Source organism: Anarrhichthys ocellatus, unplaced genomic scaffold (genome assembly GCF_004355925.1).
Source record: "Anarrhichthys ocellatus isolate YVR2014 unplaced genomic scaffold, GSC_Weel_1.0 scaffold3, whole genome shotgun sequence".
Classification (NCBI taxonomy): domain Eukaryota; kingdom Metazoa; phylum Chordata; class Actinopteri; order Perciformes; family Anarhichadidae; genus Anarrhichthys; species Anarrhichthys ocellatus.
Window position 1 is genome coordinate 12205864 of NW_022280033.1, and position 22805 is coordinate 12228668.

The following is a 22805-nucleotide window of genomic DNA, read 5'->3' on the forward strand; positions in this document are numbered from 1 at the left end:
TGTGTGTGTGTGTGTGTGTGTGTGTGTGTGTGTGTGTGTGTGTGTGTCTGTCCCTCAACCAGCCACCCAGTCACACACAAACATATCTCCACACTTCCCACTCCAGCCACCGTACTTTCCCCAGGCAGACCCTCCTCAGTTTGCTTTTTCACCACACAGCTCTCGAAGTCTCCCCTGCGACCTCCGGAACCAGCTGTTCCCCAACGGCCCTCGCCCAGTCCCTCAGGGCCCGGGGGAACACAGCCACACCAAAGCACCCAGCAGCAGCCCCAATGACGTCAGGTAGCTTTGCCCCCAAAGTCAACTGGTAGAAACTGCGGTCAAAACACAGCCTCAGTTGCAAAAACCAAAGCCATCATCACTGATTTTTAACATAAGGCTGCTGGAAACAGGAAAGGAGGAAATACTTTGTGTTCAAGTTTTGTAATATTTTATTTGCAGGCCCTATAATGGTGAACTTCAAAAGGTATAAAGAATGAAACACTGTGCTTATGATCGCGCTTTAATGAAGTGATATATTTTATATTATACTTGTTTTTATTCCATTATTAGGTTCTACAGATTTGATTTGTATTTTTTATTGAAAGAATGCAGATTTTCTGCTTTTAGCCTTGTGATTGCATCTAAACGAGCACTCTACATTACATTTGGATATTTAGACATGTATTGGATTAACTGCCATGTGCACAAAGTCAGTCTCCCATTCTCTGTAAATTGAACATTTCCTGGCTTTCTTTAATATTTAGTATCAATCTTTAGTAGTTTTAGAGAAGTTTAAGTTTGTTTGCACAACAAGGTTGGCTTTTTGGACTACAGGAACATTTTATTCAACTAAATAATGAGGCATTTCCCTTCACATTCTACCAGAAATGCAATTTTACTTTGAATTTAATGGATATTTTACAGCATGGCTGTACAGATGTGAGCATTTCAATCACCATAGACTTGCTACAGCATAAAAGAAGTGCTGCTTAGAAGGTGCATCTATATAATATGCATGACGTCGATGTAAGCTACAAAATGAAATTCAAGAAAAACCTCAGATTACTGCTTATGAGGAGAAGCAGTTTTTTGAGCATTAGAAGTGTTAATGTAGCTTTTACGACCCCGCTAAATTTGAACAAATCAGACAAATGGCTTTATATTAGTCTTGCTACTGATCAAAGGAAGAGAATGTGATTGTTGTGCATGGTGTGAAGATGGGGGAAAAAAAAACCACACGCTTCAATGACAGAGTGGGCTATGATATTCTGCTTTTTAGTGCTATTAACATTAGTCTTGCTTTGATGCTGGTGATTCACTTCCATTAGAGTTTGGGCTTTTTTGTGTGTGCTTTTGAAATCGGAACATGCGCTCTGGAGATCTAACCTTTACGTGTGTTTGAGCTGTATAATGACTCTGGTGCATGCTGAACTGTTAATGGGTTTCCAAACGCAGACTAAGAATCAGCTCAATCTTCTTCTTTTTCTCCTAAAAGGTCATAATGGTTTCATCATCTTTTGTATATTGTTTTGAAACCCTAATACTGGCTGTGCAGCTTATAATCGTGTAGTATTTGATGGGTCTGAAACCTGCTGTCTGAATCAGTCGGTTGATTGGACCACCGTGTTTTTTTTGCAGGGGATCCAGTTACCATGAAAATGACCGCCTGTCGTCGGTTGCAGCAGAGTTGCATTTCAAATCTCTGAGTCGCCACTCCAGCCCCACAGATGACAGAGAAGGTGGGTGCATTCAGCGCTATGTATTATTTGAATACACATGTGCATATGAACGTTCTGATTGGCTGAATTTTCTCTTTTGGTTTCTTTCCCCAGAGCCGTCCTATCCTAAGGGAGACCCCAACAGCGCTGCTCGTCGAAGCTGGGAGCTCCGCACTTTCATCAGCCAGTCCAAGGGTGAGATTTTTAAGTGATGCAACATACAAAAGGGAAACTTTCCAACATGAAAATAATAAATGCTAAATCCTTTTTCCTGTCTCGCCATCTCAGACACCGCAGCACGGCAAAGCCCCATGGAGGCTGTCCGTCGCTCCATTCGCAAGTTTGAGGACAAACGGTACGCTGTGATGAAGCAGCGCAACATCATCGGCCAAGTGTGTCACACGCCCAAGTCCTACGACAACGTCATGCACGTCGGGCTCCGAAAGGTGACCTTCAAGTGGCAGAGGGGCAACAAGATAGGTACGGCTACCCACTGACTGCATTGGTTATGAAGTGTGTCATGTAACGCACGTACAGGCAGTGATGCAATGTTTTGTTTGTATAACAGGTGAGGGCCAGTACGGGAAGGTATACACCTGCATCAATGTTGACACGGGTGAACTAATGGCTATGAAGGAGGTATGTACAGCAACTAATTCAATAGTTTAAAAAACAAAATAAAACTATGATCTGCAGGTAGCGGTAAGTCTTCTTTTTTCTTTTTTAAACCAGATCCGATTCCAGCCAAACGATCACAAAACAATCAAGGAGACTGCAGACGAGCTGAAAATATTCGAAGGCATTAAACACCCGAACTTGGTGCGATACTTTGGAGTGGAGCTCCATCGGGTAAGATGCACACGTTTATTTTTGATCGGGGCATCACATGGTGCACACTGACGCAGTTTGGGCTAACTTTTCACGCGCTCGCCCGTAGGAGGAGATGTACATCTTCATGGAGTACTGTGACGAGGGCACTCTGGAGGAGGTGTCCAGACTGGGGCTGCAGGAACATGTCATCAGGCTCTACAGTAAACAAATCACTACAGCCATCAATGTCCTCCATGAACACGGCATTGTCCACCGGGATATCAAGGGTCCGTTTCACACGCTCTTATTTTCTTTTTCTTATTGGATATGCAGGCCATTGTGAGTGAACTCGGCATCCCTTTTCCCTCTGTTGATTCTGTTTTTTTTGTATTATTATAACAGGAGCCAACATCTTTTTGACATCATCTGGCCTTATTAAGCTCGGTGACTTTGGCTGTTCAGTCAAGTTGAGGAACAACACTCACACCATGCCAGGGGAGGTGAACAGCACACTGGGAACAGCAGGTAAGAAATGATATTGTGTGTCTGGAGGCCACCACCAGGGGTCACTGTGGCGTGATATTTAATTTGTTCTCTTTCACCAAATGGATGTCGACCCACATGCTGTGATTTATTACAAAAGTGTGTTCATATATGGGCGTGGTGTGTGTAACCCGTTCCTTAACTTGTGTAGTGGATACAATGATCTTCATTTTAATATATTTGTTTGATGTGCATATTTAAATCAAACTTATTTCCCATTGATCACATGTAATCATATTTCTTAAACCTGCATAGTGTGTCTCTGATGAATAAATTCTAGTCTTTAATAATTGTTTTATGTCTAAATCAGCATACATGGCCCCTGAAGTCATCACCAGAGCAAAGGGGGAAGGTCATGGTCGAGCGGCGGACATCTGGAGTTTGGGCTGTGTTCTCATTGAGATGGTGACTGGAAAGGTAAGGAGTGATAGTGCATCATGTATTTTGACCTAGTCATAAATCCATTAAATCACACCGGCTTGTAATTTTCCTATGCTGCAAGTATACCATGATGTAAGTAAGAGGGGCGGAAATACTTTGGCTGTTAGACTCTGTTACTCGGCTCACCCACAACAAGTTTTGTCCACATTCTTTTAATTTATTTCCCCCTTTCTTACCACTACAAGAAATTCACTGAACCAAAAACAACCAGAGGAGATGATGTCATGTTCTCCCTTTTGTCTCAACCTGCAGAGGCCCTGGCACGAGTATGAGCACAACTTCCAGATCATGTACAAAGTGGGCATGGGCCATAAACCCCCCATCCCGGAGAAGCTGAGCACAGAAGGCAAGGACTATCTCGGTCACTGTCTGGAGAGCGAACCCAAACGCCGCTGGACAGCTAGCATGCTGCTAGACCACCCGTTTGTCAAGGTGAGACGCTACGAGGGCATACATCTTAAAGGAGTCCTGCTTCATGTTGCAACTGCCCGACTGAAACCCAATGTAATCACAAAACACCTAACAAGTGAACTGTCGTGGCTTGTCATCCACAAGGGCCCATTACAGCTTTTATCTTTTGTCCGTTTCAGGTTTGTACGGATGAAGAGTGAACGGACCTCCTCTGCGTCTTTTACGTTTACAAATTAAAGCACTACTGTACATGCTGTTGGCAAAAGACAAAAAAAGAACCGTGGACGCGGAGAAGAGGAAGTTACGGCTGAAGGCACATGGAGTTAAACTGAGGAACTAATACAATATCATTTCAGAGGACGACTGGACCTATGGAGTTTAGGGTTGTCTTTATGTACCCATGGACTGGGGGGGGGGGGGGGATGGGACTGTACATACTGTAAGAATAGGATTGGCTTTAATTCTTGTACAAACAATATTGTAAAGTTAAAGTAACTATTACCACATTTGTTGTCCTCACTGGTGAAAAGACCTCAAAAAGCAATGAGGGATACTTTTTTTTTTTTTTTTTAAAAAAAAGGGGAGGGGGTGGGTGTGGGGGGGCAATATCTATGGCACTTTTAAACTGTTTACCCGAGGGACTGTTGAGTGGAGGAGGGAGGAATCGTAGCCCTTTGAGGCTGAAGAAGGTGTGGTAAGTCTCACTGAATGGAAAGAGAGGCTGGTTTACCTTTTTATGAAATGAACACCATCCAAATATCCAAATTAATTTATCCCATGTTATTTGGCAAGCGCGGGCACTAGGAAGGATTTTTATTTTTTTAAATGTAGTTTTCTTTTGCCTTTGCTGAGGAGTCGATGTCAAGTTGGAGCGATGTTCAAGTCTACTGGTCGCCGGTAAAGAGCTGTTCATGTGACTGGAGCGTAGCCAACTGAGAGGAGAACCGGGGCCTGCTCTCTCTCTCTGCTGCTGAACACAAAACACAGACACTGACACTCACCACAACTTCTGGTCCTCTGCTGCTCTGTCAGTGTTTGCTATGTACAAACAATATTAATAAACCAATCGTTTTGTTTTTTTAATGAAATTTGTTTGTGTTCTTCCACCATAAAAAAAATTGTATTATTGGTATTACACACTACTACCACACAGGAAGGTAGTTCCACTTTGATACAACAGTAACAATCGTTCCTCACTGCATTGGAACTCTTACTGTCCAGTTTCATGATCTGACATCTGAGCAGGTAAGTAATTATGAAAGTTTGCTAACTTTACAGGTCATTTATCAATTTGTAATCACATTTTAGCAAAAATGTAATTCCACCCATTAAATGAAATGCATACTTAAAGGTATTCCAAATGTTATATTTTTCTTAAATCAAATTACTTAACTATTTCTCTTTGAAAGTGTTCATTACTGTTTCAAAACATATACCTCCAGATAACATTTCTTTAAATTTTGCATTAAATGACATTTGTTCCTCCAAATTGTGCTGCCTGGCAATTTGTTGGTCACTGAGGACCGATAGATTCTATTTTCAGTTTTATTTTGTCACCGTCATTTAATGTAAGAGTACATGCAATAGCATGCAGTTGAATAGTGTTCACTCAACAGCAGGTTAAGTCTTGTAAAATGGATTATTGCATATTTATTTCATTTTACTAAATGTTGCGCTGCCCAGTATACAATTGATTTGATTGCACCAATGTTTTCAGAAACAAACAAAATGTCTTTAATCACACAAATATTCATAGATGGCCCACATAATAAAGGCCAAGAGATGAGTCAAATGTCAGATGGATGAATACAACTTTGAAAATCTTTGCATCAGCAGCGGTCAATATTTGACCCCTTTTTACAATGGAAGGCCATTAACCAATGTCTTAAAATGACAGGAGGGTAGACAAGTGAAATGTGTATTATCTTTCAACATGAAAATACCATTTATGCTTTACGCAGTGGTAGTCCATTTTAAACTCGGTTGAATATTAATTCCAGTTTGAGTGACCAGGGAAAAAGATTTTTGTCTTGACTGTATTCAAATATTTACACTCAAAATTGAGGATAATGTGTTAAGACGAAACTGCTGTCTGCGTTGTGCTTTGAAGAGCAGGTCCTGTCAGACCTGTCAAACTTTCGGCTGCCTGCAACTTGCAAATAAGTAACTGCAAAGTAGCAGCTCTTAGTAGGACAGGAGTGTTTAGTTAGTGTTCAGAGGAATTATTCCCATAGTTTGAGCCTCTGTCAATCTCAGTCTGGCCAATCATCCAGCGAACTGCCAGTGAAGCTGTGAAGGAAAGATTTAGAAAGGTTACATTTAGAATATTATATGAGTGAGTCAAAAATAAGTTGTTGAAGCTAAGGGTTATTAATAACCAATGTCTAGATTAAATCCACTTTTTAAAAAATTAATGTATAAGATTGGGCAAGTGTCTTTCCAGAAATCTAAATTAGTCATTCCACCCACAAACATGAGCACTTATTTATTGTGAAATCATATCTCTATTTAACATCTCAGACTTATTCAGATGGATGAATGCTTAACTTTGCTGAGGGGACTTACATTAGAAGTGTCAAATCTGCTGCTTTAGGGGAACTTCTGGACAAAAATGAGCTGATTAAATTGAGGGAAGGACCTTTATGACCATTTCAGGATGACTTCACCTTGGACATGAATGCATATAACCAACCTGAGGAGCAGAGAGCCACGGAGGCTATGATGGTCATCACCGATCCAGAGCTGATCAGTTCAGCGAGTAGCAGGCCTAGTGGGTAGAGGAGCAAGCAGGCCCAGAACAGCCAGTTGATCAAGGCCCAGGGTCGGCGTAGAGTGCTCACTATGGGGCCAGGGAAACGCCCTGTTTGGGTGTAGTGCTCCTGAAAGCTGTCCTGTTGACACATTAATGCAAACTCAACTCAGTACCAAAGTCCTTAACAGAAGAACATGGTTAAGTTTGTTCTTTGAAAGCCAATTTTATTATCTCTGCCATTATTACTACTATTAGTAGTGATAATTGCCAAGATGACGTTATATAAATAAATTGAATTTAATCGATTTAACTAAATGTTGCTTTCTCTAGAAAGTGGTAGAAGCCAAAATGTAACAGTGGCTAAAAGTCTACGGCTGAACTTCCACCTTCAACACACTCTTACCTTTTCCTGGTAGAGTTTGTGGAGCCAAGATGCACACTCTACCTCATCTTCTGGGATCAACTCCAGAGGGATTCTCCTGCAAACAACAGGAAGTCAGATCATTCAGGTAATCAATGATCATCAACGGATCACCGCATGGGCAAAGTGGGCACGTGCCCATGGCCCTGAGCCAATGGGGGGCCCTTGTCCTTAAGATTTTTTTTAAAAATGTTTTATGTAAAGTATTTTTGTAAGAAAATCGAGTAAATGTGATTTTGAAAATGTTTGAATGTTTTATAAATTAGCTGATTAAATAACAAATGCCGTCAGCCTAGTGACGTAGGTCAAATGTAAATCTTGCTGTCCACATGGAGGAGCGAGCCTAAACGCAAAGAAAGGAAAAGAAGAGAAAGATGTCGCTTTGGTACAACAAATACCCTCCGTTTCACATTTTCACAGCAACTGCGAGGGAGAACAGTATTTTTCACAAATGTCCAGGATCAAAAATGAACTATAAGGATGACGTAGAAGCGCCTCAACATGCCGACACTCATGGTAATTGAATCGGATCTCGTCCGGGTGTTGAGCTTCGACGACCTAAACAATTACTTTTCTTCAAAGAAGTCCAGAAGAAAGATGGTGTTTAGGTAGGAAGGTATTTTTCACTGCGTTTTTGTGTGGTCGTGTATATGGCTCCTTACCATAGACTGTATAGAGCTCTGTACTTAATATGATGTTCATTTATGTATTCTTTCACGGTTTGTTGTTGTTAAAGATAAATATTGTGCTGCACATGGCACGTAGAGAACGAAACGGGAAGCAGTTTAACAAGTCAAGATAAGAAATATAATGTCAAAGTACTCGTCATATTTTATGATGTCATCACCTTAAAACATTGGACAAATGTGATTTTTTGTTACTGTGGTGATATAAATGTAATTTATGAAGCGGTTATTGCTGCTAGACTGCCCCTTTGCATGCTTCTGAAACTGTTGTTTTTGAAAAGCTAAACACCAACAAAATATGGCCTGAAGCTGAATATTTCATTAGATGAAATATGTTGTGAATTTTGGAAATGATTACATCTATCTTTTTCTCAATAAATTTGGACTTTTGGACTGAGTTAACTGACTGAGCGCCGCATCGCTCACCTTGTACGTGAGAAAGATTGAGGCTATAACACGCAATTTTTTTGTAAGTTATAAATAATAATAACTTGAATGCAAACGTTATGAATGAAGCTTCGAGCTATTCAGTATTGCCGTGAAATGTAGCAAAGCCTTTCTCTGTACCTCACATATAAATCTGCGTGATATTTCTTCCCATTAAGAATTCCAAGCAAGGTTGGCACTTCATTGTTTCTGAAGTTCAGTGTGGAATCATAAAGAGCTGCAGCTACAGGAGACAAAACAGCAACAGTTAACTGTACAATTCATTTAATTTAGAAATCCAAAACATCAACACATAGTATCTGAGATTTACTGGTGGCCGTATTTAAACACTTCATTAACGATGTACACTCACCGGTTCCTCTGAGGTTTTGGACAGTTATCCCGAATCCTTTGGTCCTGGGCAGGAGATGATACTTCAGTTTGGGTAAACCTTTGCTCTCAGCCACATGCATGCTGATCTGGTGTTTCTTTGGTGTGAAGCGTGTTCCTTCACAGAAAAGCAAGAACTACCCCCCCGAGGAAAGTTGTTATTAATACCATTACTCAAAATATCTCTGTAATATCAACATAATCATTTCCACAGACCGAAACATACCCAGAAGTTTTCTGGGTAATCCCGCAAGTTCTGAAGGCTCTGAGCCACCGTCCTTCGGTCCTCCTCCCACTTCCTCTTGCAGAAAACTATCTCCAGGAAGTACCACATCCAGCCAATAACAGGTACATAACTCAACTCTTTTTTGGCTAACACTTTTGAGCTCTGGAAAAAGATGAAAAGGCAAAGCCTGTTAAAAGGATAGTTCGGATGTTTTTTGAAGTGGGGTTGTATGACTTGCATATCGATGGTCAGTGCCTACTGGCATTGCCTCCAGATGGGATCTGAAGAAGCAGGCATGAGTACCAGCACGGAAGCTAAGCAATGTACTGCTGTGGACAGGGGCTGCAGCAAAACATATTGTAACCACCTAAAAAAAAAAAATCGATATCAGTTGAAGGGTACGCCATATATAGAATATTTTCACCACTTTACCTTGCCATAAGACAGCCCTTCTGACGGGGAACTGAAGCCGTTTTGTGTGCTCTTTTCAAAGCCACAAGAGAGTACACGTCAGAACACACGTGGGAAAGGGCTCTCTGGCAGCGAGGTGAAGCATTGGAAATATTCTAAATATAGCATACACTAAAGCTGATATTGATTGTTATAGGTGGGCCTTGCCGACCGCCATACCACCAATACAATGATGACTATGGATAAGTACATTATACAACCCCACTTCAAAAAATGTAAACTTCTCCCTGAAGGAATTGAAGAGTAGCTCTGAAAAAGAAAAGAAAACACAAATTTTGGGGATACTTTCTCTTACCCCAAGAACTCCGAATCTGTCACAGAAGGTCCAGCCACACAGGAAGTCAATATCATAGCTGTGATTGAGAACCACAATTGCATTCTCCTTTCCATACAGTGGATAACTCTTCGGGTCTGTGTAGAGTGTGCATTCTGTCCCAGACCACCAATCCAGGGCAGCTACCATCTCTGAGGATCATTAGGACACAATGATGTGAATAAGGATACATTATATTTGTGATGCGATTAATAATTCCACTGCGTAAAATATAAATATAAAATATAAATAATTGCAACAAAGTTACCACTTAAAGGACAGATTTCTTCCTTCCAGCAGCAGAACAAAACAGCTGACATCGGCATCATCTGTGTGTGGTAGAGAGTAAGAACGGTACTTACGGCTGCTGATGCAGTAACCCAGTCTGATGTTGACCCTGCGTGCCAGCTGCTTACTGACCAGCCACAGAGGTGAAGTGCAGATCTGCAACAGGTTGACAATGAGGCCACTGACCAGGAACACATAGCAGATGATCAGGTGGCACAATAACTGGGATTTCAGCAGCTTCAGGAGGCCCATTGTCCTGTAAAAATGACCCGGCATCAAGAATTAAAATACAACCACTTCTTGTGACACATCAGACTCATTTCATCATCCAGCTCTGTCAGACAGAGATATCAGCTAGATCTGTCCCAGGCTGTGACAGCAACTGTTCTCACAGCACCCAGCCCACTCTGACATAAAGGTTCCCTTTGACTGGACTTTCTCGGTTCAACGGCTGAATGGAGCCTTTGAGCTGGACTGTGCATAAACGGCCCATCTCAGGGCAAAAAAAATCAGTGACCTTTTCAGGGATATGGAGCACTGTATCATCAACTGTTCTTAGCCCAACCCAGAGCTGCTGTTATGTTACAGCACTTCCTAAAAGTCATGGCAATATCAATTTATATACATGCTCCGTGTTGTTGGATCAATGTGTTCTGAAAGGTCAGGCCTATCGTATCTTATAAGTATTATCTCAAACACACACACACACACACACACACACACACATGGAGAAGCACTCTCTTGTTATTTCTCATCCAATAACATTTAAAATCTTCCAGCAGCATTTACATGAAGGTTGTGAGATGAGGTGGAAAAACCCAGAACTCTATTTGATAAAGGTCAAGTTATTACTCACCCAAAGTTGAACAGAAACACACCTTAACTTATTCTGAAACACGTGACATTTACCTTGATCAGACAGCTGTCCCGACTCAAAGACCTTCAACCTTTTAACAATGGCAAATAAGAAATATCCAGTCTTCAATGTATGTCCATGCCACCGAGTTAAACTTTTCCTCTTCTTTTTTTCAGATTTCAGTGAAGATTCATTCAACATGTGGACTCGCCAGCCGACCTACAGTTGGCAGAAAACTTCCCCGCACAAGGAACCGCACCCATCTGAAAATCACGCCTGCACCGGAGGATGTGATGGTGTGTACTTTGCGAGATAAATCAAAATATTACGGAGAAACCATCAGTTCTTCACGGCATTTTATTCTATTTTGCGCGTCACTTTTTAAAAAAAATAATGCATGTGTGTGCACAAAAAAAAGCCGCAATATGTGAACTGGCCCATAGGTGAATGCATAGACATCACATCTGCACCACAGCAGCGTCTTTGTCACCAATTAGCCACTAAAGCATTCACTTAATCCGATGACAGTAGAAATAGATTTAGCTTGTGATTAGACCAAAGTAAACCTTTAAAACACAAACTACTTTTTATCAGTACCCCAAAATCTTGCAACATTTGCATTTACACTGTCGTTCCTAGGTGCCACCAACTGGGACTGAGTGAGCCCTCTGTTGGTTTTTCCCTCCTCTCTGCGTTGCCTTTATTTGGTAACAGGAAACGCACGAGGAGGCTGTCAAACTGGAAGTGGTGCTCATGCGCAGTGGGCTACTCAGAATCAGAATCAACTTGTACAGTAAAGTATGTGTCCACGCCTATACACATACGAGGAATGTGACTCCGAAGCACATTCATGAAGCACATTCTTCAAAAATGTAACATAGTCATGAACCCAATAAAATAAAGCTAAATAATGTCTGAGCAACAAAGTCACTTCCTTCTTTTATTTTGACTTTTTTTCCTGTTCCTATGACAGAAATATCTTGACAGCATGCCACCACTCTAACCACCACTGTGTGGTAGACTAGCATCGCTCCTGTGCAGTTTCTTATATATTTAGGATACTTTTCCAGGGCAGCTTTGTGCTGCTTAACATGTAGTCAGGGACTTTACAGAACTGCGTCTTGGTGAACAGCGCACCCTGCTGGTAATGTATCGTACGTGCATAATAAAAAGTGACTTAGTTTAACCCAAATTGAATTCCGTCAGTATCTAGTCAGCATTGTTGAGTAAATTTGAACTGAAATTAAATTAAAAGTTGGTAGAGGTTGGTACTTCTATGGAGGTTTATGTACAAAACTTAAAAACATATGAATTGACTTCACCACAATAAATCATTTTCCACATCCAAAAATGAAAGGTTCTCCAAGAGGCATGACAAACACCACACTCCAGTGAGTCAAGCACTTGAGCATGAGTCAGGATTTTCACAGTTAATAATTACATCTGTATGAGGTCATAGAAAGACATACTATTATTGTTCTCCTCCCACAGAAGTATCATTCCTCAGCTAAACAGTAAGATAGGGGGGATCAGCTACACTCATCACCTTTCAACTCAAGACATTCACTTTTATCGCTCACTTCAATTTGACCGAATAGAACATCTCAAACTATTTCCTCTTGCTAACGCTAGAGGGAAAGATACACTGCTCCCTTCGATGAGAAAAACAGAATACATATCCCTGTGGCACATACTGTAAATAACACATCTGTGTGACTTTTTACTGTGCACACATTTATTTTCTGTTTTGTCTGCAAAACTCAAGTTTTGATATGTTATCTATATGGAACCTCCATCTCAAACCAAACAGTATTTGATTATTTTTCTTTGCAACCCAGAGAACGCTGAAAGGAGGTTGATGGGGTCCTGTGACTGTTCCTCTATTGGGGGGTTGGCTCTTGTTTTACAGGTCCCATAATTCTTCAACCCTCATGTCCTTTAACGACCAAATCACCTTGAAGAGAGGACATGCCTGTCTGCAGAGGTCCAAACATACAGTAAAGTACAGGAAGACTTTTATGTGTAAAGGGGCTCAAGGGAATGGTGTTCAGTAATGTGCCAGTCACTTTGGAGCTTCAGAAGTGGTGAAGCACTCTTAGCTGAACTGAGAAAGAATCACACATACTGTAGTTTGAATAAATGTGTTAACTATTTGCAAATCCCACAGCACCTTTACAAAGTAGCCAAAGTCAACATTGATGTATGTCCAACTCACTTTCATGCAAGCATTTGTCAAACTGCTTTATTTGGCCAAGTTCACAACCAGTAAACCAGGTTTACTGGTTGTCTTTGTTACCTGATTTGATAGAAAGTGAAGACAATTTAAGGATTTTTTTTTCTTGGTCATTATTTGCGATGAAGTCTACTGTGAGTATAATTGTTTCACAAACAAAACGATGAACATTTAGTTTATTAAAGCCAGGTTACATTCTTTGTTACATCCTAATGTTTTAGCCTTCTAAAAAGGTCAAGAACATGTCATCATGACACGAAGTAGGACAGAGTTTAATAATGCATTCAAAAGTATCAATGCATGATATGCACTACAGTTTAATAGGACAACAGAGGACACTTTGCGCTGCATCAAGTGATTCCATTACTGAATAATGAAAGTATGGCACCGAAAGATCCCCTCCAGACACGTTTGATAGAAATAATCGGCTTTGAATACTAATTTTCTTATTTTGGGTTTTCAACAAAAAAAGGTGGATCTATACCTTTTCCCTCATTAAAAAAATGCAAATCTGTAAATATACAAATACAATTACTTAAAGTTGCATATTGGGCTATGATTTGTTTCCAATGTGTGATGTTACACAATAATGCCCGTGCATGGTGTGTTCAAATAAGTTTCAAGTTGAATATGGAGAAACTTTCCTCCTCCAGCAGATGGATGTCAAAACAACCTTAGTGTCAAGCTCTCATTGTGCACAGTGAAGATCAAACACTAAGTGAAGTAAAAATAAGCAATTTCGGAGGACATTGTGTGTCTCAAGTCTTTGTATTTAAGGGAACATGATATTGCGTAAGCATGAACAGTTTGGTACCCTAAATGTAAAAAAGAGTAATAGATGCATTCAATCTAAATAAACTGCAATAACGGACTGTCTTAAAGATGTAGCTCTGAGAAGCTGAAACACTGCAGGACAAATCCAAAGCCCGACTGTGCCAGAGGCAAGTACTGAATGAATGTTTAATGGAAAATATATATCACAGTTAAAACATACATCGTGAAATTGGTTGTTGAACTGAAATATCTAACCATGTCAACACACACACACACACACACACACACACACACACACACACACGCACACAATGTGGGTAGCCAGGAAGGAGAGTCTCATTCACATTTCACTGACTCTTTAATGGAAAAGTGCAGTTCATATGAGGTTACTGGATTTAGAGATATGTGTTTTGGTGGGGGGGCTTACCACAAGAAGTAACCCTTTTCCAAGAAATGTCAGCTTTCATCAAATGAGTTATGTGTTACTGTTTAAGTTGCCCGTCTGGGGCCCTTCTTTTGTACAGCAGGCAATTGGCCACCATATCAGAGCAATGTTGTGAGCTTGAGTGCGGCTCTTGACAGATTTGTTGCATGACATCCCCCAATACTCTTATTTATCGTCCACTGTTAAATCAAGTAGAGAGGCTGTAAAAAATAATGTTAAAAAGATTCCTTGCTAGATCAAACTAAAGACCGGCTGTAATGAAGCTGGACTTCATGCTTCTTTGACATGTGTGAAAGCTGGTCAACTCCGCACCAAAACATTTGCTTTAATCTGGAAAACCTCTCACCCTTGGGGTGCAAAACTAATTCTCAATAGCTGATGCTTTTTCCTTTATTTTGAATTTAATCAGGTACTCTTTCAGAAATCAGTGGCTGCAGCTGACGTTTTTCAGTCAAGACTGAATCAGGTTGATATAGCGGGCCAAACCCAACAGCTTTCAGCCAGGAAGAAGTATACTTTTGGCTCAGCAACACAGCAGCCCTTTGGATGAACATGCTGTATAAAGAATGCACCGTGGATTAAGTGAAATCACTGCATAAGTGTGATTTATGCGCCTTTCAGCATCAATAGACTGTGACCGCCTGACCGGCTTTCGCTCCTTTTACCCAAAACAAATTAACACTCATTCCACCCCCTTACACAACTCTTTAAGCTAATAGCTCAGAAGACGTTTCTCAACATCGAGTGTTTTGATTCTCACTGTGAGAAAACTGTATATTCCTCACAATGTAATGAATTTACTCACTGTAGTACAAATCGTTGCTCAGTAAAAGATATGGAAGTGATTGCAAAAAACGGCTTTGAAAGAGTGATGAGGAGAGTATAGGCATGTTTGGAACACAAAATGCAGCTGCACAATTAAGTCTGAGGCAAATGATTTGACCAGACGGCACAGTCAACAATATTTTTGGTATTCTCACTCGGAAACTGTGACTGACAACATTTGTGCAAATGGTCTGAATAAATCAGGAAGAACTCTGACCTGGAAAATGTTGCATTCATTTAGGTTGTGTGCAGGCTTTAGTAAATAAGGCGCTAAATCTGATTAAGTCATTCTGGATGACTGCATGTTGAAATGTCACGAAAGGAGATAATGCGCCCAGATGTTCTGAATGCATGCATTAGGCTCTTTGACGTATAAGAAAAAAGTGCAAATCAGAAAAACTTGATATGACACAGTGTATATGTGCAGTAAGCCAGTAATGAGATCCTGATGTATGCAGTGTCTGTTTCTCCAAGGACTCGGCTCTGCAGGCTCGTCCATCAGGCAAAGTATCTGTGGGCCCCCACCGACACATCCGACTGTCAGTGAAACCCTGGGAGGTTTTCTGGAGACACCTGCTCTGCGCATGAGGCCGGACTGAATTGCCAAAAAGCACTGGCCTGAGTGAAGTCACTTGATGGAATGCCATCACAGAGGTGAAGAAGATTAAAATACTGCATGGTTATGCAATCACATGTCCTCTCTTTCAACTTTTACTCCGGCCTCCTTTGACAGATGTCAGAATTGGGATTTGAATGCTCGGGGATGAAAAAGTGATTCAACATGAGGTCACATGTGCAGAACGGTGGATGTTGGTTTACAGCACATGTGTGAGAGCTATAGTTTGTGCTGTTAGTGTATTCAAATGAGAATAACATGATATTTCTAATGTTTTCACAGTTATTGTCTCAGAATGTGACAGTTGCAGCAGTGCAAAAGGTAATGGAGGAGCAGGAGAAGTTTCTCCTTGTTAAAAGGATCAATAATGTGCAAAGAGACAATATTGTAAAAGAAAATATACACTCAAGCCTATCCAGACAGAAACTATAAGGTTCTAATAAACCTTTTCATACCAACAACAGATAAAATGACAATGTATGATGTGAAAGGGGTCAATCACAGTGTTGAACCCACAGAAAATGATCACCAACTGTGCAGTTCCCCTCAGCTCTACAGAGTACATTAGCATCTCTCAGCTCATGGTCTTGGTTGTCCGTCTGTTAGAGTCTTTTACAGACAGACAAAGTTGGCGAATAGCTGGTCAACATGGTTGAGCATTTAGAAGCTAAAGAACATGTTATTGTTCTCAAGGGTTATCAAAGACTAAAACAGAATTTAAAGGAGAGTGAATATATAACATATCATCAGGTGGCCAGAAACATAGATTCAAATGAACACTGTTGCTTTGTATCTGCTAAATGTGGAAACTGTTTGCTAACACGTTACCTTTAATAACTTAATAAATAGTAACTTAACACCCCCTTGAACATCTTTAACGTCTGAATTGCTGCAGTGATGTACAGATGTACACCAGGACTCTGTGATATCATTGCTGGGTGCCACTACAGGTGCAACAAAGCACCATGTGACCACACTAAAACACTTTCATCAGTGACGCTGGCTCTGGTCAAACAGGCTTAACACATTCAACCAGAGAGGGCATCAAAACACAGCTTTTCAGCCGGGTTACTCTTTTAGGTATGACAATATTGTGTTTACAGCTTGTTGCGCTGCCCCCAGTGGCCAAACAAATACATTTAGGTAATAATGCATCTGTACTTTTAATCAAGTAATATTTGGAAGTAAAATGCAAACTATTTAGATTACATTTGTTTACGTTGTGGCTATTTTAGTTATATGTTTTCTGGCCACTTGGGGGCTGTGAACATTACACTGACATATAATTAATTACCTTTAAATTTGATCTGGTGAACCTGTTTGTCAACAGTTCCTATCTGATAAGTTGGACTTTATATCTGTGTTGATCCATTGTTCAGAGACGGTGTCAACTAAAATGAGAAATTGTGCAACCCTAAAAAGGATCTCACACATTGATTGCAAATACATACAATTGCAGTTACGTCAGACATGACAAAAGTGGAATTAAACTAATTTTTAAAAAGTCCTACAAAGCAAAACCCTACATCAAAACTACACAGGTCAAAAGTGGCGAAATAATAAAAAGTAAAAGGTAAATAAAACACTGACTAGCAAAGAGATGAAGGTTCACCCAAAAATAAAACTCGGTAACTACTTCCTCACAAGCACTACTAAAGTATGCTGGACCACCAGATCAGTTCTGTAGTTCTGTGTCAGCATCATGACAAATGACTGAGGTCATCAGGACCATTTTTACTGCTCCGACAAGCATAAAAAGACCATCATGTTTTTTCCAAGCAGCTTGTGAAGACTTTGCCTGTTTGGTGGGGAGGGGATTGCCTCCAAAGATTTTCATCCCACACACACTGACATTGTTTTAGACAATGCCAACAGCTGTGTGCGGTCAACAGCCCTCTCACAAAAGAGTCAAAAGAATGTTGACATTTAAAAAACTTGACTTGGCTTCATAACGTGTTAGCATTCAGACATCCAGCTGTATCATTAGTCTAGGAGGCGGTGCATGCTGGTACAGCAGCAAATGCAGTCAATGAATTCAGCACATTATTTAAGTTGAAAGCTGCTACAATTTTCACACTTTTAAGATAAATCAATTTGAACCAATCAACACACAATACCCCGAAGTGTTAGCATTAAAATGATGGTCTATTGAGGACACATGAATAACGTTAATGTCAGTTTCATTAATGTCTGTGTTCTTATCACTAAAAGGCAAAACTTATTACGTTTTTAGTCATTGATTTTTATAGCAATGTTGCCTAATTGGTTAGAATTGGGTATCGTTGAAATTCAGTCGTCTTTAACAAACAAAACTTTCATTCACAATAATATTACAAACCTGTCATTTATGGTTATTATAAATGTTTTTCTATGTCTTTTCACCAGTTTGAAGATTTAGCAGTTAGGTAAAGACAATAAGGAAATGTGTAAGAAACATAATTTGCATATCTTCAAATATTATTGAAATAAACTACTTTGGCACCAAGACGTTCTGACAGATTTTCCAGCAGCTCTGTGATGCAAAAAATGACAAAAAAAGGAAGAAAAACAGGAGACAATGGCTGATAACTTCAAACAGCTTGCCATGTGTGTTTTCACGAGTGGATGTTCCATTACAGCACAGCGCAACATGGCTGACAAACCCATCAGCGATGTAACAGGATATGGTGTGATCACTTGTTTCCACTGGTGAAAAAAGGGAGGGGAGCTTGTAGCATTGTAGTCATGCTCATAAAGAGCAGACGCTGCCTTCGTCCACTGTCGTGTCATTCTGTCAGGCCTGCCTGCGCTTCCTCTGCTGCCTTGTCACTAACATAGAGTACATAATACACTGCCATGCACTGAGTATTACCTAATGCTGTAAGCAGATATAAGGGCCTTTCACAAGTTACAATGCTTAATAAGTACGATTTTAAATTAGTTGACTTAAACATGTCTTATGCTTACAACTATATTATTATAAACCATTTATCAAGTGTTCATATACGGATTATGAATACCACATAGCAAACTATAGTGTAGCCGGTTAAATTCACTGTTAATTGAATTTCCTCACTTTAATTGGTTTGCAGTTTCTGTCAGCTAACAGAGGCGCAGTCTTGTTATAGCACAACAACATGCAAATTTGTTCGTTGTTATTCCAGGTGCAGGTGGAGCGTAACGTGATGTCTGGACTGTGTAAAGGTGTTTATGTGCGCCTAAAAGCTTTGACACTCCTCCCCATGCCTCCTGTGGACAGCACGCACTGCAGCACCCATCAGTGAGCAGCATGGCAGAGCACACGCCTGGTTTCCAGCTGGAACTTATGACTCTGTCACAAACTCTTACATACTCTCATGTAGATGTAGTGTTGCAGCTGGACATTCAGTAAACGGAGTGATATTTGAATTTGCAGCAGATTAGATCAGTTTGACCTTTATGTGACTCGGACAGTTAAGGGGGGGGGGGGGGGGTCTTGCTCAAGGAGACATCAGATTGACTCACCATTCAGATTTTCTGTGGATTTAAGCACATTTCGAGTTATTTTAAGAAGTTGAAATAGTTGGAAGTCATAATTTTCATGGACATTTGCATTCTTGGATAACATCATGAAAAACAACAGACAGGTGATTTACCTCAAAGCAAAGGAAAGTAAGGGATATCTTGATTGCTTCTGCTTTCTTAAAGATATGAGGATTTATTTGATCTGAGTTTATTTTTGTCAGTTCAATAAATCAGACTGCAGCTATCTGCAAAGTCTGGCTTTGTTTTGTTCAAGGTTACTGCCAGGCCAAGACTTCACAACCTGATTTAATGAGATGAATGCATCTGTTCCCAGTTTCACACCGGTGCCATCAAGACCTAAGTGGAAACAAGCCTTGCTCTGACACCATGGACATTTTTTAGGATCATACTTGTGCACTCTCTGTGAAAACTGCAGTTCTATTTGGTTTTCCCAAGGATGAGCGCCCCTTTTCAGTCTTGATTTGAGTAAATATCCATACGTATAATTACTTCTGCATGGGGAAACTTTCTCCTTTCCTTAGTTCTTGATTCTTGTACCACTCTCTAATGTCAGTCATTTAAAGCATCTGAAGTGAAGCATCTCAAACGCATGATATCAAAGAGCTGGTTTCATGCAGACAGCTTGGAGCCCCTGTGCTGCAGGACTTCAGCTTGCAGCCCAACACTTCTGGCACCTCTGTTTTGTGGGAGCAACGAGTTTGCGCCCCTAAGGTTGGCAGAGAGAAGGACAATGGATGTTTTTCCAATGACTAGGAGGAACTCATACCCTGAAATAAATGACTTACTTTATTTTAAATGACAGACCTACTTTTTTACTACCTCACTTGCCCTTAGTCACCTTGGGCAAGTGAGCAGCAACATAGGTCCATGGGAACACTGACTGCTGATTTTACTTGAAATCCAGGAAGCAGAAGAAGAAAAAATATCATGCTTCCATGGAGTCATATCTACTATTGCTCTTTGATGAAAAACATGTTTCCATTGATGCACCAGACTGGGTGGCTGGAGTTTAAGTATATGTTATGGTTTGATTTTCTGTTTTGAAATGGTCACTCCACCGATTGTGAAAGCAGTTGTATAAAGTATTTTGTGGCTCAATGGGGACTCGTCTAAAGGCTGAAAAAAAAGACTTCACTTTTTAGTGTGCAATACTAAAGTGGCCCTTTAAAGCCCTTTTTAATAATATATCAGAAATGTCATGTAAGTCATATAATCTCCATTGACTTGAAACACATTTTTATATTTAATATATTTTTATATCTAGATAAATATGCTACAGCCAGCAGCAGGTTAGCATAGGTCGGTGAGTAGGCTGTTGTGTATATTTAAAGGAGCCCAGCATTGAAGCTGGTATTTCACACCTCTGTGACTGAAGGAGAACATCACTCCCAGAGCTTTTCTCGTTTTGCACTTGTATTTGAATAAGAGGCTTCCCTATCTACCCTCAGCTTTCTGTGTGTCTCTCTGTTCTGTTAAAACTGACAATCTGGTGCCGAGCTCCACATCCCTACCTCCAAAATAAATACATATCAACACCAATCTATCTGATCTTTGACTTGTTCATTGTGTCATTCCAAACCACTCACCTTGTGACACCTTTTGTTCGAAACCACTACTGAAAGTGAACTTTTCTTGATGCGCTTTCAGGTCATTGCAGCCACTTTGCTTGAGGTTATTCATCCTTTTGAAATGCTTGCTGGTTGCTAAATAAAAGCCTCAGCAGAAAATGCTGGTTTACTGTGTCACACATTGACATACTCTGGCAAAGTTGTATGAACCACCCTGGAACGTGCTCCGGGCTTGAAACCAGCCACCAGTGCCAAACCCACATAGACAATCTTTGGTGTGCGCCACGTGGACTATTCCAAGATCCTCAACCCAAATCTGCCACTGAGAGCAAGGTTTTGACTTCCCCATTTTCCCTAGTAGCACATTTTTTTCCTGGCCTCACCATCATTTACTTAACCCCTTCACTCCTTGGTTGCCACACTGTAAGACAGATGGTCTGGTGTAAAACCCCAGTCAAATTTCTCTCTCTTAACCATAGAATTCTGCAAACACAATGGTACATAGACCTCAGCTGAGGTAATGCAATTTTCCACATTATGTTTGATTATGAAGAGTATTTGAGGAAGTGGACTTGTAGTGGTGGGAGACTGACTTCATTTTAAATTAAAAAAAGATGTAGAAGTTTTCCTAGATAAAGTCCATCCCAGACACGGATAAGATAACAGTCGATAAACCAACAGGTTATGTTTTCACATATATTTAGTGCGGAGATCTGTAAAGGTCATGTCAGCAAGATGAACGAAGATTGTCGCTGAGTGCAGCAGATTTGCGACTAAAAATTATGGATAAAAATGGATATTTTTGGAATCAGATTTAAAGGGTGAATGTGGTGGTATTTTTGTTTTTGTTATTGTCAAAAAATTATATAAAAAAACAAAACAATGAATTGATTCTACGAACAAGTATGGTATGCATATACAAAGCCTGATCATATTCCTCTGTGCCATAGTTTCATCGTTATTAAAAACACATCAACCACAGTTGTAATGGGTGACATGTTACCTCATTATCATGAATGTGGTACTGTGGTTTATCTTCAGTCCACAAAAATACCGTCCTGCTGCCGTTAATACTTACTAGAGCACCAAACGTGGATCAGTCCACCACTGAAAATAGTCCCTGACAAATGTATAATGTTCTCCTGTTTGAATAACATTTGCTAAACACTACGGTGACCAGCTGTTTAACAAGATTATTCAACTTTTAAAATGTTTTAAATAGAAGAAAAAAAACCTGAAAGATTTACATCGTCAGTAGTTAACAACTTAGTTTGGGGCTGACGGCCAGATACAAAATAAGGACGTCAGAAAGTATTGTGAAACTGTATCCCACATAACCTGGATTTGGTCTTTTTTATGTTATTTTTTGACAATGACAAATTCAAATGAACACTAGCCGTAACCTTAAAATGTATTTAGCTAATATTTCATACTGTTCGTGTTGGTTAAATATATTATTTCAATATGACAGTAATTATTATGGGAAAACTGTCAGTCCATGTGTATATAATCAACAAAATGGTGTAGAAGAGATTTATTTATGAAACAGAACAATCTTACACTGTTTGTAGAAAATGTAAATCTAACAACACAAGTATAAAATAAATGTACATTTTGTGCATTGCAAACGTTCAGAAAAATGAACAAGATGGAAACCAAACACGGAAGCACATGGCTGCTATACAGACTAACGACAACAAGGTGTACAGTAATACGTCCTCGATCCACACTATACAGTCACACAGTCACACTTTTTTTTAGAGACCTTCACCTGATTCCATTCTAACCAACACTGTTAAGTTTCACAACATCCATAAGTGATATTTGTGAGTAAGATATGAATGAAAAAGTAATTTGTATAAAATATTTTTACAGTATTTGATCTTCACGACTCCATCACACACGATGACTGACTTTTGAACCTCAGACTCTCTGCTGTTGATGTGAAATTAATTTGGTGCTTGGTACACAACATTAGACATTATCAGCCACTTAAACTGCAATTGTATGTACTTAACCACCTTTAACTACCTTAACTTATGCTAAAACCTTGATCTATCCTCTTTTTTTGTAGACGTGTCGCAGATAGAAAGTGTTTCAATATCA

General features: G+C 40.0%; 2 protein-coding genes across 5 annotated transcripts in view; one reads left to right on the forward strand and one right to left on the reverse strand.

Moving 5' to 3' along the window:
- The window catches only part of map3k4 (mitogen-activated protein kinase kinase kinase 4), a 17717-nt gene extending 12787 nt beyond the window's left edge, over positions 1 to 4930 (forward strand). For 2 of the 3 annotated variants that reach the window (XM_031876454.1, XM_031876460.1), the window contains exons 17-27: positions 160 to 282; positions 1621 to 1721; positions 1815 to 1895; positions 1989 to 2180; positions 2269 to 2339; positions 2433 to 2549; positions 2638 to 2797; positions 2913 to 3035; positions 3364 to 3470; positions 3747 to 3926; positions 4085 to 4930. In XM_031876454.1, coding sequence (XP_031732314.1) covers positions 160 to 282; positions 1621 to 1721; positions 1815 to 1895; positions 1989 to 2180; positions 2269 to 2339; positions 2433 to 2549; positions 2638 to 2797; positions 2913 to 3035; positions 3364 to 3470; positions 3747 to 3926; positions 4085 to 4105 — 1276 coding nt within the window. In that variant the 3' untranslated portion in view covers positions 4106 to 4930. The remainder of the gene's footprint in view (positions 1 to 159; positions 283 to 1620; positions 1722 to 1814; positions 1896 to 1988; positions 2181 to 2268; positions 2340 to 2432; positions 2550 to 2637; positions 2798 to 2912; positions 3036 to 3363; positions 3471 to 3746; positions 3927 to 4084) is intronic. The other variant, XM_031876468.1, reaches the window with a different exon arrangement.
- A 41-nt stretch (positions 4931 to 4971) lies between these two features.
- On the reverse strand, positions 4972 to 11163 carry agpat4 (1-acylglycerol-3-phosphate O-acyltransferase 4 (lysophosphatidic acid acyltransferase, delta)). 2 transcript variants are annotated; one of them, XM_031876489.1, is made up of 9 exons: positions 10788 to 11163; positions 9953 to 10134; positions 9573 to 9742; positions 8807 to 8968; positions 8564 to 8717; positions 8332 to 8434; positions 7061 to 7136; positions 6598 to 6796; positions 4972 to 6194 (listed from the first exon to the last, which is right to left on the reverse strand). In XM_031876489.1, the coding sequence occupies exons 2-9, from the start codon at positions 10128 to 10130 to the stop codon at positions 6112 to 6114; spliced, it is 1125 nt and encodes a 374-aa protein (XP_031732349.1). In that variant the 5' UTR covers positions 10131 to 10134; positions 10788 to 11163; the 3' UTR covers positions 4972 to 6111. The 2 variants fall into 2 exon arrangements, with proteins under 2 accessions (XP_031732349.1, XP_031732341.1); XM_031876481.1 differs by lacking the exon at positions 10788 to 11163 and having other exon boundaries at positions 9953 to 10654.
- Positions 11164 to 22805: the final 11642 nt, after the last annotated feature.

Coding starts and splice junctions, on each gene's coding strand:
- agpat4 (XM_031876481.1), bottom strand. CDS start 10,154: ATGCCGGGTCATTTTTACAGGACAATGGGCCTCCTGAAGCTGCTGAAA. Junction 8,969..9,572: donor ACAGATTCGGAGTTCTTGGG/GTAAGAGAAAGT, acceptor ATCTTTTTCCAG/AGCTCAAAAGTGTTAGCCAA. Junction 8,718..8,806: donor ATTACCCAGAAAACTTCTGG/GTATGTTTCGGT, acceptor TCGGGGGGGTAG/TTCTTGCTTTTCTGTGAAGG.